Below are 12,374 nucleotides of genomic sequence, written 5' to 3' on the forward strand. Positions count from 1 at the left end.
ACTATACATTTGAGTGACAGATTAGATCATCAATCATCAAGTTAATGGAAAATACAACTTCTTCCCAATTAAGATTATTATTCATTGCAAACCCATGCTTTACTCGGACAACTGTGTTGTCTAAGCACTTGAAATACAAAGTTGATATTAACACATGTTAATATTCCCCTTACAAAAACAATTAGAGATGATGCTTTAACCAAGCATAAACCATTAGAGATTTGAGTGTGTTGTTTGCATTGTCTACTTTGATTACAGTGATGGACTTGATGCCCAGCTTGGTTTTGGAGCGGGCAACAACCATTCAAAGTTTTTTTTTTTCGCAGCATATCACCAAATGACGTGTGAAAGATAAGATAAGTACCTGCAGGAGGTTTTTGGTTGAATGTGTTCAATGCTGAGCATCTCCATATTGACCCCAATGAATTAAGATACTTTGACATTTTTTAATCTAAGCTGACTCCTGTAAGAAAATGTATCTTCTTAAAAATTTTAAACGAGTTTGGAATTACTTTTTCCAGATAAAATGCTTAATTTCTGGTTCAGGAATGCCCATTTTGAGTCATTGGCATGAATAATCACAGTCTTCATTTACAGCTATTGGTAGACAATTAGTGTGAATCAAAAACCGTGCGTAACATTGAGGAATACCACAACATACATGTTTAACATTAGAGAAGCATCCATTCAAGATGACCCTCTGTGTTTAGTTTGATAAATAGCAATTACCCCAACCCCTCAGACATGGAGAGCAACAGTAAGCTGCAAAGGTAAGCTTTCGAAAAGTTTCTTCAAAGACAGCACCACCAGTTTGTTGGCTCTGGGATTCAGTCTAGCCAACTTCTAGTAACTGTTCAGATGCTCTAAGTACTAGACTATCTGCTGTCCTGGAGCACTGAAACACTTCTGGTTCTCTTCCTCTTTCTAATTAAGGATTAATTCAGATCTGGGACACCAAGTCATTTGCAAGTAGATGTTTTTGCCTTCCACTCCCAGAGTTGCTTACTCCTGAGCAAGGATGTGGATGGAAAGGGGCCAGGAAACTTACCCCTGGGGCGGTAGCTACCACTCTGTATGGGAACACAAACAGATCCAGTCCTACGAGCTGGAAGATATTCTTAAACAGACCGATGATCTGCAGAGCCAGCATGTCCTACGCAGACAGAGGTAAACAAAATTATTTGACCAAAATCAATTACCAGCTATCAAAGCATGTGTAAACATGAAAGAACCGAGAACATAAGAAACCGAGAAACAAAGAGAGATACAGATAGTGGACAGTGGAGAGAGATGGGGAAATAGAGAATACATAGAGAAAATTAAGATAGATAAGTTTGAAAGTGTGTGTAGAAACCTGTCTGCAGTCGTCGCCCACTTTAAAGATAGCCGCCTGCCAGCAGATCCTCTGGGCCTCCTCCTTACTTTCAGCCTCGTCTAGAGAGTCAGATCTGCACTGGAGACCTGGGAGAGAGGAAACATATCAATATATTATATTGTTTTAATCAATATTTTAATATCAACAAATCTCAAATTGGCTTTCTTTTCTTAATGAAGACATTTACATTAAATGACAGGATGGGCTGACACAGCACAGCTTCTATTCATGATGTTCTTGTCAGATCAGATGGAAGAGAATGGTAAGAAATACATACAAATAAATAGGAGAACACTATTCCATTTAATTAGAAAGTACCTTCTTTCTCCAGCTCACTGACTCCACACCTCTTGACTTTGAACTTAGCCAGGTAAGGGGCTTTGGCAGCACTAAAGAGTCACAAAACAAAGATCAACACACTATTGGGATGTAATATTAAAGAGATCTTTGTATGAATTGTAGCAGTCTGCAGTAGCATCATTTTAATGGTCAACTTATACATCAAGGCCTGTCTGGTTTTTCTCTCTTGCAGCCTGGCCCCAGAGGCATTTGTACACTTATATAAGTTTTATATGAAAATATCAGAAAGCGATAGTGAGAACAAACACATTGGAACCCATGCAAGCATAGTCTACACGAAGTGCACAATTATAATGATCGTATCATTATTTCTATGCACATTGTCCTACTCCAAACCACATAAACTTGCTCACTGGATTGAATCATTTTCAGATTACATTTATTGGTGTAGTGAGGGAGGGTGTGACAACAGTGAATAACACCTTACAGTGGATATAAAAAAGTCTACACACCCCAATGAAAATGCCAGGTTTTTGTGATGTAAAAGAATAAGACAAAGATAAATCATGTCAGAACTTTTTCCACTTTTAATGTGACCTATAATGTGAACAATTCAATTGAAAAACAAACTGAAATCTTTGAGGGGGAAAAATGAAAAATAAGGATGTTCCTGACATTTTCTGAGTTGCATCTCAGAGCAAAAGCCATGGTCCGCAGAGAGCTTCCAAAGCATCAGAGGGATCTCATTGTTGAAAGATATCAGTCAGGAAAAAGGGTACAAAAGAATTTCCAAAGCATTAGATGTACCATGGAACACAGTGAAGACAGTCATCATCAAGTGGAGAAAATATGGCACAACAGAGAACAAGAACTGGACATCCCTCTAAAATTTATGAAAGGACGAGAAGAAAACTGGTCAGGGAGGCTTCCAAGAGGCCTACAGCAACATTTAAGGAACTGCAGGAATTTCTGGCAAGTACTGGCTGTGTGCTACATGTGACAACAATCTCCCGTATTCTTCATATGAATGGGCTATGGGGTAGGGTGGCAAGACGGAAACCTTTTCTAACAAAGAAAAACATCCAAGCCCGGCTGAAGTTTGCAAAAACAAAGATCAAATCCCCCAAAAGCATGTGGGAAAATGTGTTATGGTCTGATGAAACCAAGGTTGAACATTTGGCCCATAATTCCAAAAGGTATGTTTGGCGCAAAAACAAAATTGCACATCACCCAAATAACACCATACCCACAGTGAAGCATGGTGGTGGCAGCATCATGCTTTGGGGCTGTTTGTCTTCAGCTGGAACCAGGGCCTTAGTCAGGGTGAACAGTTCCAAATACCAGGCAATTTTGGCACAAAACCTTCAGGCGTCTGTTAGAAAGCTGAAGATGAAGAGGAAGTTCACCTTTCAGCACGACAACGACCCAAAGCACACATCCAAATCCACAAAAGCATGGCTTCAGCAGAAGGAGATTAACATTTTGGAATGGCCCAGCCAGAGCCCAGACCTGAATCCAATTGAACATCTGTGGGGTGATCTGAAGAGGCCTGTGCACAGGAGATGTCCTCGCAATCTGACAGATTTGGAGCGCTTTTGTAAAAAAGAGTGGGCAAATATTGCCACGTCAAGATGTGCCATGCTAATAGACTCCTAGGTCACATTAAAGGTGGAAAAAGTTCTGACATGATTTCTCTCTTTCTCTGAACCTGGCATTTTAACAGGGGTGTGTAGACCTTTATATCCATTGTATATTCAAGGTGTGCATAATTATTAGGCAGCTTCATGACCTCAGGTTAAATGGGCCAAAAAGAGATTTAACTGACACCAAATTGTCCAAAATTGTAAAATGCTTTTCAGACGGATGCAACAGAGAAGTGCATGGAGAAGAAAAGAGGCAAATTAATTGCAAAAGACTTGAGAAGAATTAAACCTGAAGCTACCAGGAACCCATTATCCTCCAGTGCCATCATATTCCAGGACTGCAACCTACCTGGAGTGTCCAGAAGTACAAGGTGTCAAGTGCTCAGAGACATGGCCAAGGTCAAGAAGGTTGAAACCCAACCACCACTGAATAAGATTTTAAATGTACTGTATAGATTGGGATAATACCTGAAGACAGATTTTTCAAAGGTTTTATGGACAGATGAAATCAGAGCGACTCTTGATGGACCAGATGAATGGGCCTGTGGCTGCATCACTAATTGGACACACGGCACCACTTCAGTCAGGCGCCAGCCAGGTAGAAGAGGGCTACTGGTATGGGCTTCTATCATTAAGGATGAGGTAGTTGGACTTTTCAGGTTGAAGATGGACTGAAACTCAACTCCCAAACATACTACCATTTTCTGGAAGATACTTTCTTCAAACAGTGGTACAGGAAGAAGTCCTCATCATTTAAGAAGTCCATGATCTTCATGCAGGACAATGCTCCATCACATGCATCCAAGTACTCCACTGCTTGGCTAGCCAGCAAGGGCCACAAAGATGCCAGAATATTGACCTGGCCCCCTTACTCTCCTGACTTAAATCCTATTGAGAATTTGTGGGCCCTACTCAAACGTGAGATTTACAGTCAGGGAAGACAATACACCTCTTTGAACAGCATTTGGGAGGCTGTGGTTGCCCCGTCAGCCAAAGTTGATCATGAACAAATCAAGAAACTGACAGACTCCATGGATGGAAGGCTCATGTCAATTATTGAAAAGAAGGGTAGTTGGTCACTGAATATTTTTGAAAGGATAAACATTTTAATTGTCATTTTGTGTTACTTATTTGTTACACTTACTTAAAAATTTTTGAATAAACACGTGAGTTGGGAGAAATTATTTTTGTAATTAGTTGCCTAATAATTATGCACACCAATTGTTGCCTAATAATTCTGCACTCTTATGTATTTCCCTGAGAAAGATCAAAACTCACATTTCACCTTTGTTAAATATTCAGGTTCAAGGTTACATTTTATGTTGGATTGACTGAGAGCATTGTATTTGTTCAACAATAAAATAAATCTTGGGGAATACGATTTCCCTAATAATTTTGCACGCAGTGTATTATAATTAGGGGGCCAAGCAACAAAGTTGCTGGAATCCTATTGTAATTATTCGTTTTATTATTAGGGGTCCTCCAGTAGGAGGAACCCTATTGCAATTGTTAGTATTATTATTATTTTTTTTCTTAACTACTGAATAACTCAAAAAGTCCCTGCAAAATGTAGTAATTTTACACACTAAAACTAAAAACCACAAGTACCTATCACAAAGACACCCACCTTGATTCCTCCACAAGGGGCGCTACAGTACATGATTAAAATTGTTAATTTCTAAATAATGACATTTACACCCTGTTTGACCTATAGTGTTGCATCTTTGTGTATGCCTAATTTCTCATGAGGAACTCATGAACTCAAAATATGTCATCTTGGATAATTCTGTAGTCTAATTTATGTAGTGTTATCCTTTCAAATGTTTTTTGGGGATTATGGTTGTGTTTGTGTGCCAACCATAGGAACGAAGACCATTTTGTTTAGTGTGCTTCTCCGCATCATGTAATCTCTGACAAAGCAGAGCTCAAACTCTTGATGTTGGTACCGTGTGAGTTGTCAAAATGCAAATAACTGATGTATAAATGCAATTACATTTTTACATGTAGTTTTCTAGATTTCAGAGTGACAGTCAAGTTTAAAATTTGATAGAAAACCTTCATTTAACATGTATCCTGTTAAATAAGTGGAAAAATCTTATCAGGAAACACAAGGATTATGTTTTTCCACAGACTGATATGCTGTTTACAAAAATAAACTCCATAAATGTATGGAGGACTAAATATGCAATAATATGAAATAAATATATGAATAAAAAAAATATATATATATAAAAAAAAAACGTTATTAAATATATCAATAAATATATATATAAACACATTGCATTTGCATTGTGTACACTTATGCATCATCCAAATGAAATATACATTTTATCTGGATGTGCGTCATCCAAATGCAATGGGGTGGGACCTCACACATTTGATAGAGCTGTCCACGTTGGACTGTGTTTTTTGCTTGGAACACTGTGATTGGACACTTGACAAAAAACTATCAGATGAGGGCTGTCAATCATGGAGCACATGAACTAGTTTCAGTGTTACCTAGTCCATTATGTATACATAATTGGGTCACTTTGAGAATTATTTAACGAGAGAGGTTATGTCGTTAGCATGTGGCCTGTTTTCTGTTACTTTCGTAACAGCAACCACATTTTTAGGTGGAGGACCAGAGAAGTGTATGTGCATTGGTTGTGCCAGGGAGCCATTACCGGCAGCATGAGACACTGAAATAGTTTTTTTCCTTTCTATTCTCTGAAGTTGGACTAATGTTTTACTGCATTTTATTTGCCATTTATGCAGGCAAAACAAGCATGCAGGGTCGCCAAAATAAGTGCTAGATTCGGTCTCTCACAGTTGAAGAGTACCTATGATAAAAATTACAGACCTCTACATGCTTTGCAAGTAGGACAACCTGCAAAATTGGCAGTGTATCAAATGCTTGTTAATATAATAATAATCTCTTAATATTGTTTGATTTATTTGTATTATTAGGGTTTCAGCATTTCACAGGTGAAACCCTATTGTTTGTTTCCGGTTCATTATTAGGGTTTCAGCAGTATACTAGTTTCAGCAGTTCAGTGGTTTCAGCAGTTCAAAGGCATTGATAATTCAAGCATTCGTACTCGTGTTGTAGATATTGTGGCTCATTAACTTGGCAAGCTAGCATTTGGTATGCATGTAGGTAGTTAATGTTCGACTGCTAAATACTATTAATGTGAAGAGCAAAGTACCTAGCTAACTGTGTTGTTATTGTGTGATTGGCATCAGCCAAGGGTAAGCAAACATATTTTATCATTTCTATCATTTTAGAGTCTGAAGTAGAATCTTGTCAAGACTGGTTTAATAATATGGGAACTAGGGCTGCATGATATATAGTTTCAGCATCGACATTGCGATGTATCCATCCACAATAGTCACATCGCAGAACGTGCAATTTAGTAAGGTAAACATGTATCAGTCTACTATATATATATATATATATATATATATATATATATATATATATATATATATATATATATATATATATATATATATATATATATAGTTTTAAATGTAAACTATATATATATATATATATATATATATATATATATATATATATATATATATATATATATATATATATATATATATATATATATAGTTTTAAATGTAAAACTATCATTATATCTGTCTGATTTACTCTGATTTATGGGTTATTGTATACACAGTTTATTATTATTATTATTTTAAACACGGAATCCGCCTCCGTCTCCACCTCAGACGAGAACCACCCGAGGGGAGTACGTAACACCAGGGCTGATATCCTATGGCATTAATGTCTCATAGCTATATATCTCTGCTATATCTTTTATGTTTAAATGTTGCATTTGTTTACAATAACAATGAAATTAAATGCCCCAATATTTTGGGTTATCATTAAGTAAAATAGTTAGTGCTAAACTCATGAGATATAAGTTATATAATAAAATAAATGTGTTTTATTACAGGTTTTTAAAACATAAAGAAACCACAATGAAACTAATTTATTTTATCTGTAAACAACTAATTGTGTAATAATTAGCAAAACAGTTTTATGAGCAATTCATTTTTATTAATCATTTATTAAAGTAAATGTATTAAATGTGTATAATAAGTACTTTTTGTATTTGTTTTTTCCCTTAGAAAATGCAGTGAAAAAGGATGGACGCATTGACCGTGCTGCAGGTGTCTGCCAGAAGCTGAAGGGTCACTCTCACAGCTGGAAGGCCCGAAGTGCTCTTGAAAGAGCACAGAAGGAACTCAATCTTCCTTCACATTCCCTCATATCAGAATGCCAAACAAGATGGGGTTCCAGACAGAAGATGATCAGCAGGATACTAGAGCAGCAGAAGGCTATAACACAGGTCCTGTCTGAGGCCAGGAAGATACGGCATCTAATTCTAACCTGGCAAGATATGGATGTCCTGGAATCTGTCAGTAAGTCACTTGGCCCACTGCTGCACTTCACAGATGCACTCTCAGGAGAAGACTATGTTAGTGTCTTATATGTGAAGCCAGTTCTTCACCTCTTTTCAATGCTGCCAATACAAGAGGGAGACACAAACTTGACCAAGACCTTAAAAACTGAGATGTTGCACTACATCAACGAGAAATATAGAGATGAAGCTACTCAGGAGTTGCTAGATGCAGCTTCTTGTTTGGCCCCCTGTTCAAGATGGACTTCATCAGTGAAGACAACAAGCCAAGGCCATCAGAAATGATGGAATGCCAGGAGGAGAAGTCAAGCAGCAGCACTGAAGTGGAGCCTGAAGTTGCTGATACGTCCCAAGCAAAGAATGCCACAAAGTCCTTGGGAAGTTTCTTTAAACAGAGAGGAGCTGCAGCAAAGGGTGTTTCGTCTCTGACCCACAAGGATGCTGTGTAAGCAGAATTAAACAACTACCTGCAAAAACCTTCCATAGACAAAGAGGAAGATCCACTTGCATGGTGGAAAACACATAGAATAAACTTTCCACATCTCGCCAAGCTTGCCTGCAAGTATCTATCCATTCCCGCTACAAGTTCCCCCTCAGAGAGGCTTTTCAATACAAGTGGCAACATTTTCATGGTGAATAGACTGGTATTCTTGGCCAAAAACCTTCAAGTCTGAGTAAGCAATGTATTCATGCTGAAAGTCAAGTTATTATATCTGAATATAATTTAGATTTACTATATTATTCTACAGTTGCGAGAAATTAATTAATTTATTTTACAAGGTACTCTGTTTAGAAAGAAACCAGATTTTATACAGTTGAAAAGTTTAATTTAATCAGTATTTGTCTTGCCTTGATGATCAACACTGTTTTCCTTTGGCCCTGTTGCTAAGAAGTGTATTTTTGAAAAAACTTTTTTGAAATACAATGGTTCTGTGTTAATATTTGTTGTTCATCTTAAGTTCATTGGTATTTATTAGTTAGGTTTTACTTTTATTATTACAAATTATTTGTTTTATAAACACTGTACTTTGTATTTGTAAACCACTCAGGATTGGTATATAGCTGCTCTTTTTCACTTTTCAAATGGTTTCAATTAAAATATATATTTCTAAATGAAAAGGAGGTTTGTAATTTAATTTGTAATGTAATAAAATGTGTTTTGTGGATCTGGAGAATGCATATGACCGGGTCCCCCGGGAGATACTGTGGGAAATGCTGTGGGAGTATGGGGTGAGGAGGTCCCTTTTGAGGGCTATCCAATCCCTGTACGTCCAAAGTGAGAGCTGTGTTCGGGTTCTCGGTAGTAAGTCGGACTCGTTCCAGGTGGGGGTTGGCCTCCGCCAGGGCTGCGCTTTGTCACCAATCCTGTTTGTAACTTTTATGGACAGGATATCGAGGCGTAGTCGGGGTGGGGAGGGGTTGCAGTTCGGTGGGCTGGGGATCTCATCGCTGCTTTTTTTGAGGCCATGGTTCTCAGCAGGAAACCGATGGAGTGCTTCCTCCGGGTAGGGAATGAGGCGTTACCCCAAGTAAAGGAGTTCAAGTATCTCGGGGTCTTGTTCGCGAGTGAGGGGACAATGGTGTGGGAGATTGGCCAGAGAATCGGAGCAGCGGGGGCGGTATTGCATTCGCTTTACCGCACCGTTGTGACGAAAAGAGAGCTGAGCCGGAAGGCAAAGCTCTTGATATACTGGTCAATTTTCCTTTCTAACATCACCTATGGTCATGAAGGCTGGGTCATGACCGAAAGAACGAGACCGCGAGTACAAGTGGCTGAAATGGGTTTTCTCAGAAGGGTGGCTGGCTTCTCCCTTAGGGATAGGGTGAGAAGCTCAGCCATCCGTGAGAAACTTGGAGTAGAGCCGCTGCTCCTTTGCATCGAACGGAGCCAGCTGAGGTGGTTCGGGCATCTGGTAAGGATGCCCCCAGGACGTCTCCCTAGGGAGGTGATCCAGGCACGTCCAGCTGGGAGGAGACCTCAGGGTAGGCCCAGGACTAGGTGGAGAGATTATATTTCCACACTGGCCTGGGAACGCCTCGGGATCCCCCAGTCAGAGCTGGCAAATGTGGCTCGGAAAAGGGAAGTTTTGTGTCCCCTGCTGGAGCTGCTGCCCCTGCGACCAGATAAGTGGATTAAGATGAGATGAGATATGTAATAAAATGTTAAATGACATTTTGATTTGATTTTGTCATTCACATTAAATCCCTATTGTGATAATGATAATTTCCTCCGTAGAGAATGCTCTGTTTTAACCTGGTTGGAGTACTGAGATAAAGCCTCCTGTAATCTCCTTGATCCCTTATAGACACAACACCACTTCACTGAACCCCTTAATTTTAGGGTAAGCAACATGCATTATTAATATCATAACATGTTAGCTAATTCACTTTAGCCTGAATTGATAGAATAGTATTACATGAACACAATAGAACCATGGTGAATTAAACAGTACATTAATAAATATAATAAATTAAACTACCCAAAATAAGTCAAAAGGTACAAGTCATTTTCAGTTTCATTTTACATTTTTTATTTTCCATGAAGTTCCCTACAAAATCGCCCCAATCCATCCATCCATCTTCTTCCGCTTATCCGGGGCCGGGTCCCGGGAAGGCGTTCAGGAGGCATCCGGAACACGATGCCCAAGCCACCTCAGCTGACCTCTCTCGATGTGGAGGAGCAGTGGCTCTACTCTGAGCTCCTCCCGGGTGACCGAGCTTTTCACCCCATCTCTAAGGGATCGCCTCATTTCAGCCGCCTGTATCCGGGATCTTGTCCTTTCGGTCATGACCCAAAGCTCATGACCATAGGTAAGAGTAGGAACGTAGATCGTGTGGTCCCCAAACCTGACACCCTCCGGCCCCTGGCTGCACTTAGAAATTCTGTCCATAAAAATTACGAAAAGAACCGGCGACAAAGGGCAGCCCTGCCGGAGTCCAACATGCACTGGGAACAAGTCGGACTTACTGCCGGCAATGCGGACCAAGCTCCTGCTTCGGTCTTACAGGGACCTGGACCCCATACTCTCGAAGCACCCTCCACAGGATGCCGCAAGGGACACAGTCGAATGCCTTCTCCAAATCCACAAAACACATGTGGATTGGTTGGGCAAACTCCCATGAACCCTCCAGCACCCCGTAGAGGGTATAGAGCTGGTCCAGTGTTCCACGGCCCGGACGAAAACCAAACTGTTCCTCCCGAATCCGAGGTTCTACTATCGGCCGTATTCTCCTCTCCAGTACCCTGGCATAGACTTTCCCGGGGAGGCTGAGAAGTGTGATCCCCCTATAGTTGGAACACACCCTCCGGTCCCCCTTCTTAAAAAGAGGGACCACCACCCCAGTCTGCCATCCCAGAGGCACTGTCCCCGACCGCCACGCGATGTTGCACAGGAGTGTCAACCAAGACAGCCCCACAACATCCAGAGACTTGAGGTACTCAGGGCGGATCTCATCCACCCCCGGTGCCTTGCCACCAAGGGGATTCTTGACAACCTCTGTGACTTCAGCCCGGGTGATGGACGAGTCCACCTCTGAGCCCTCATCCTCTGCTTCCTCAATGGAGGACCTGACGGCGGGATTGAGGAGATCCTTGAAGTACTCCTTCCACCGCCCGACGACATCCCCAGTTGAGGTCAACAGCTGCTCACCTCTACTGTAAACAGCGTTGGTAGGGCACTGTTTCCCTCTCCTGAGGCGCCGGACGGTTTGCCAGAATCTCTTCGAGGCCAGCCGATAGTACTTCTCCATGGCCTCACCGAACTCCTCCCAGGCCCGAGTTGTTGCCTCCACAACCACCCGGGCTGCTTGGCCTGCCGGTACCCGTCAGCTGCCTCAGGAGTCCCACAAGCCAACCAGGCCTGATAAGGACTCCTTCTTCAGCTTGACGGCATCCCTTACTTCCGGTGTCCACCACTGGGTTCGGGGATTGCCACCTCGACAGGCACCGGAGACCTTACGGCCACAGCTCAGAGTGGCCGCTTCGACAATGGCGGTGGAGAACATGGTCCACTCGGACTCAATATCTCCAGCCTCCCTCGGGATCCAGTCAAAGCTCTGCCGGAAGTGGGAGTTAAAGATCTCTCTGACAGGAGTCTGTCCAGCTTCCTCCCCCGCCATCGGATCCAACTCACCACCAGGTAATCAGTTGACAGCTCCGCCCCTCTCTTCACCCGAGTGTCCAAGACATACGGCCGCAGGTCAGATGAAACAACAACAAAGTCGATCATCGACCTACGGCCTAGGGTGTCCTGGTGCAACGTGCACTGATGGACACCCTTATGCTTGAACATGGTGTTCGTTACGGACAAACTGTGACTAGCACAGAAGTCCAATAACTGAACACCGCTCGTCACTGTCGTTGCCCACGTGGGCGTTGAAGTCCCCCAGTAGAACAATGGAGTCCCCAGTCGGAGCACTTTCCAGCACCCCTCCCAGAGACTCCAAGAAGGCCCGTAGGCACAAACAACAGTGAGAGACCTATCCCCAACCCGTAGGCGCAGGGAAACGACCCTCTCGTTCACTGGGGTAAACTCCAACACAATGGGGCAGAGCTGGGGAGCTATGAGCAAACCCACACCAGCCCGCCGCCTCTCACCATGGGCTACTCCAGAGTGGTGAAGAGTCCATCCTCTCTCA

At 41.7% G+C, this 12,374-nt stretch overlaps 1 protein-coding gene across 3 annotated transcripts in view; it reads right to left on the minus strand.

Annotated features, from left to right (window-relative positions):
• The window catches only part of pi4kab (phosphatidylinositol 4-kinase, catalytic, alpha b), a 127,627-nt gene that overhangs the window by 24,707 nt on the left and 90,546 nt on the right, over window positions 1-12,374 (minus strand). For all 3 annotated transcript variants that reach the window (XM_010865368.4, XM_020044505.3, XM_020044504.3), the window contains 3 exons: window positions 1,694-1,764; window positions 1,355-1,461; window positions 1,049-1,153 (listed from right to left, as the gene is read on the minus strand). In XM_010865368.4, the coding sequence (XP_010863670.1) occupies window positions 1,049-1,153; window positions 1,355-1,461; window positions 1,694-1,764 (283 nt within the window). The remainder of the gene's footprint in view (window positions 1-1,048; window positions 1,154-1,354; window positions 1,462-1,693; window positions 1,765-12,374) is intronic.

Source organism: Esox lucius, chromosome 13 (assembly GCF_011004845.1).
Source record: "Esox lucius isolate fEsoLuc1 chromosome 13, fEsoLuc1.pri, whole genome shotgun sequence".
NCBI classification, from domain to species: domain Eukaryota; kingdom Metazoa; phylum Chordata; class Actinopteri; order Esociformes; family Esocidae; genus Esox; species Esox lucius.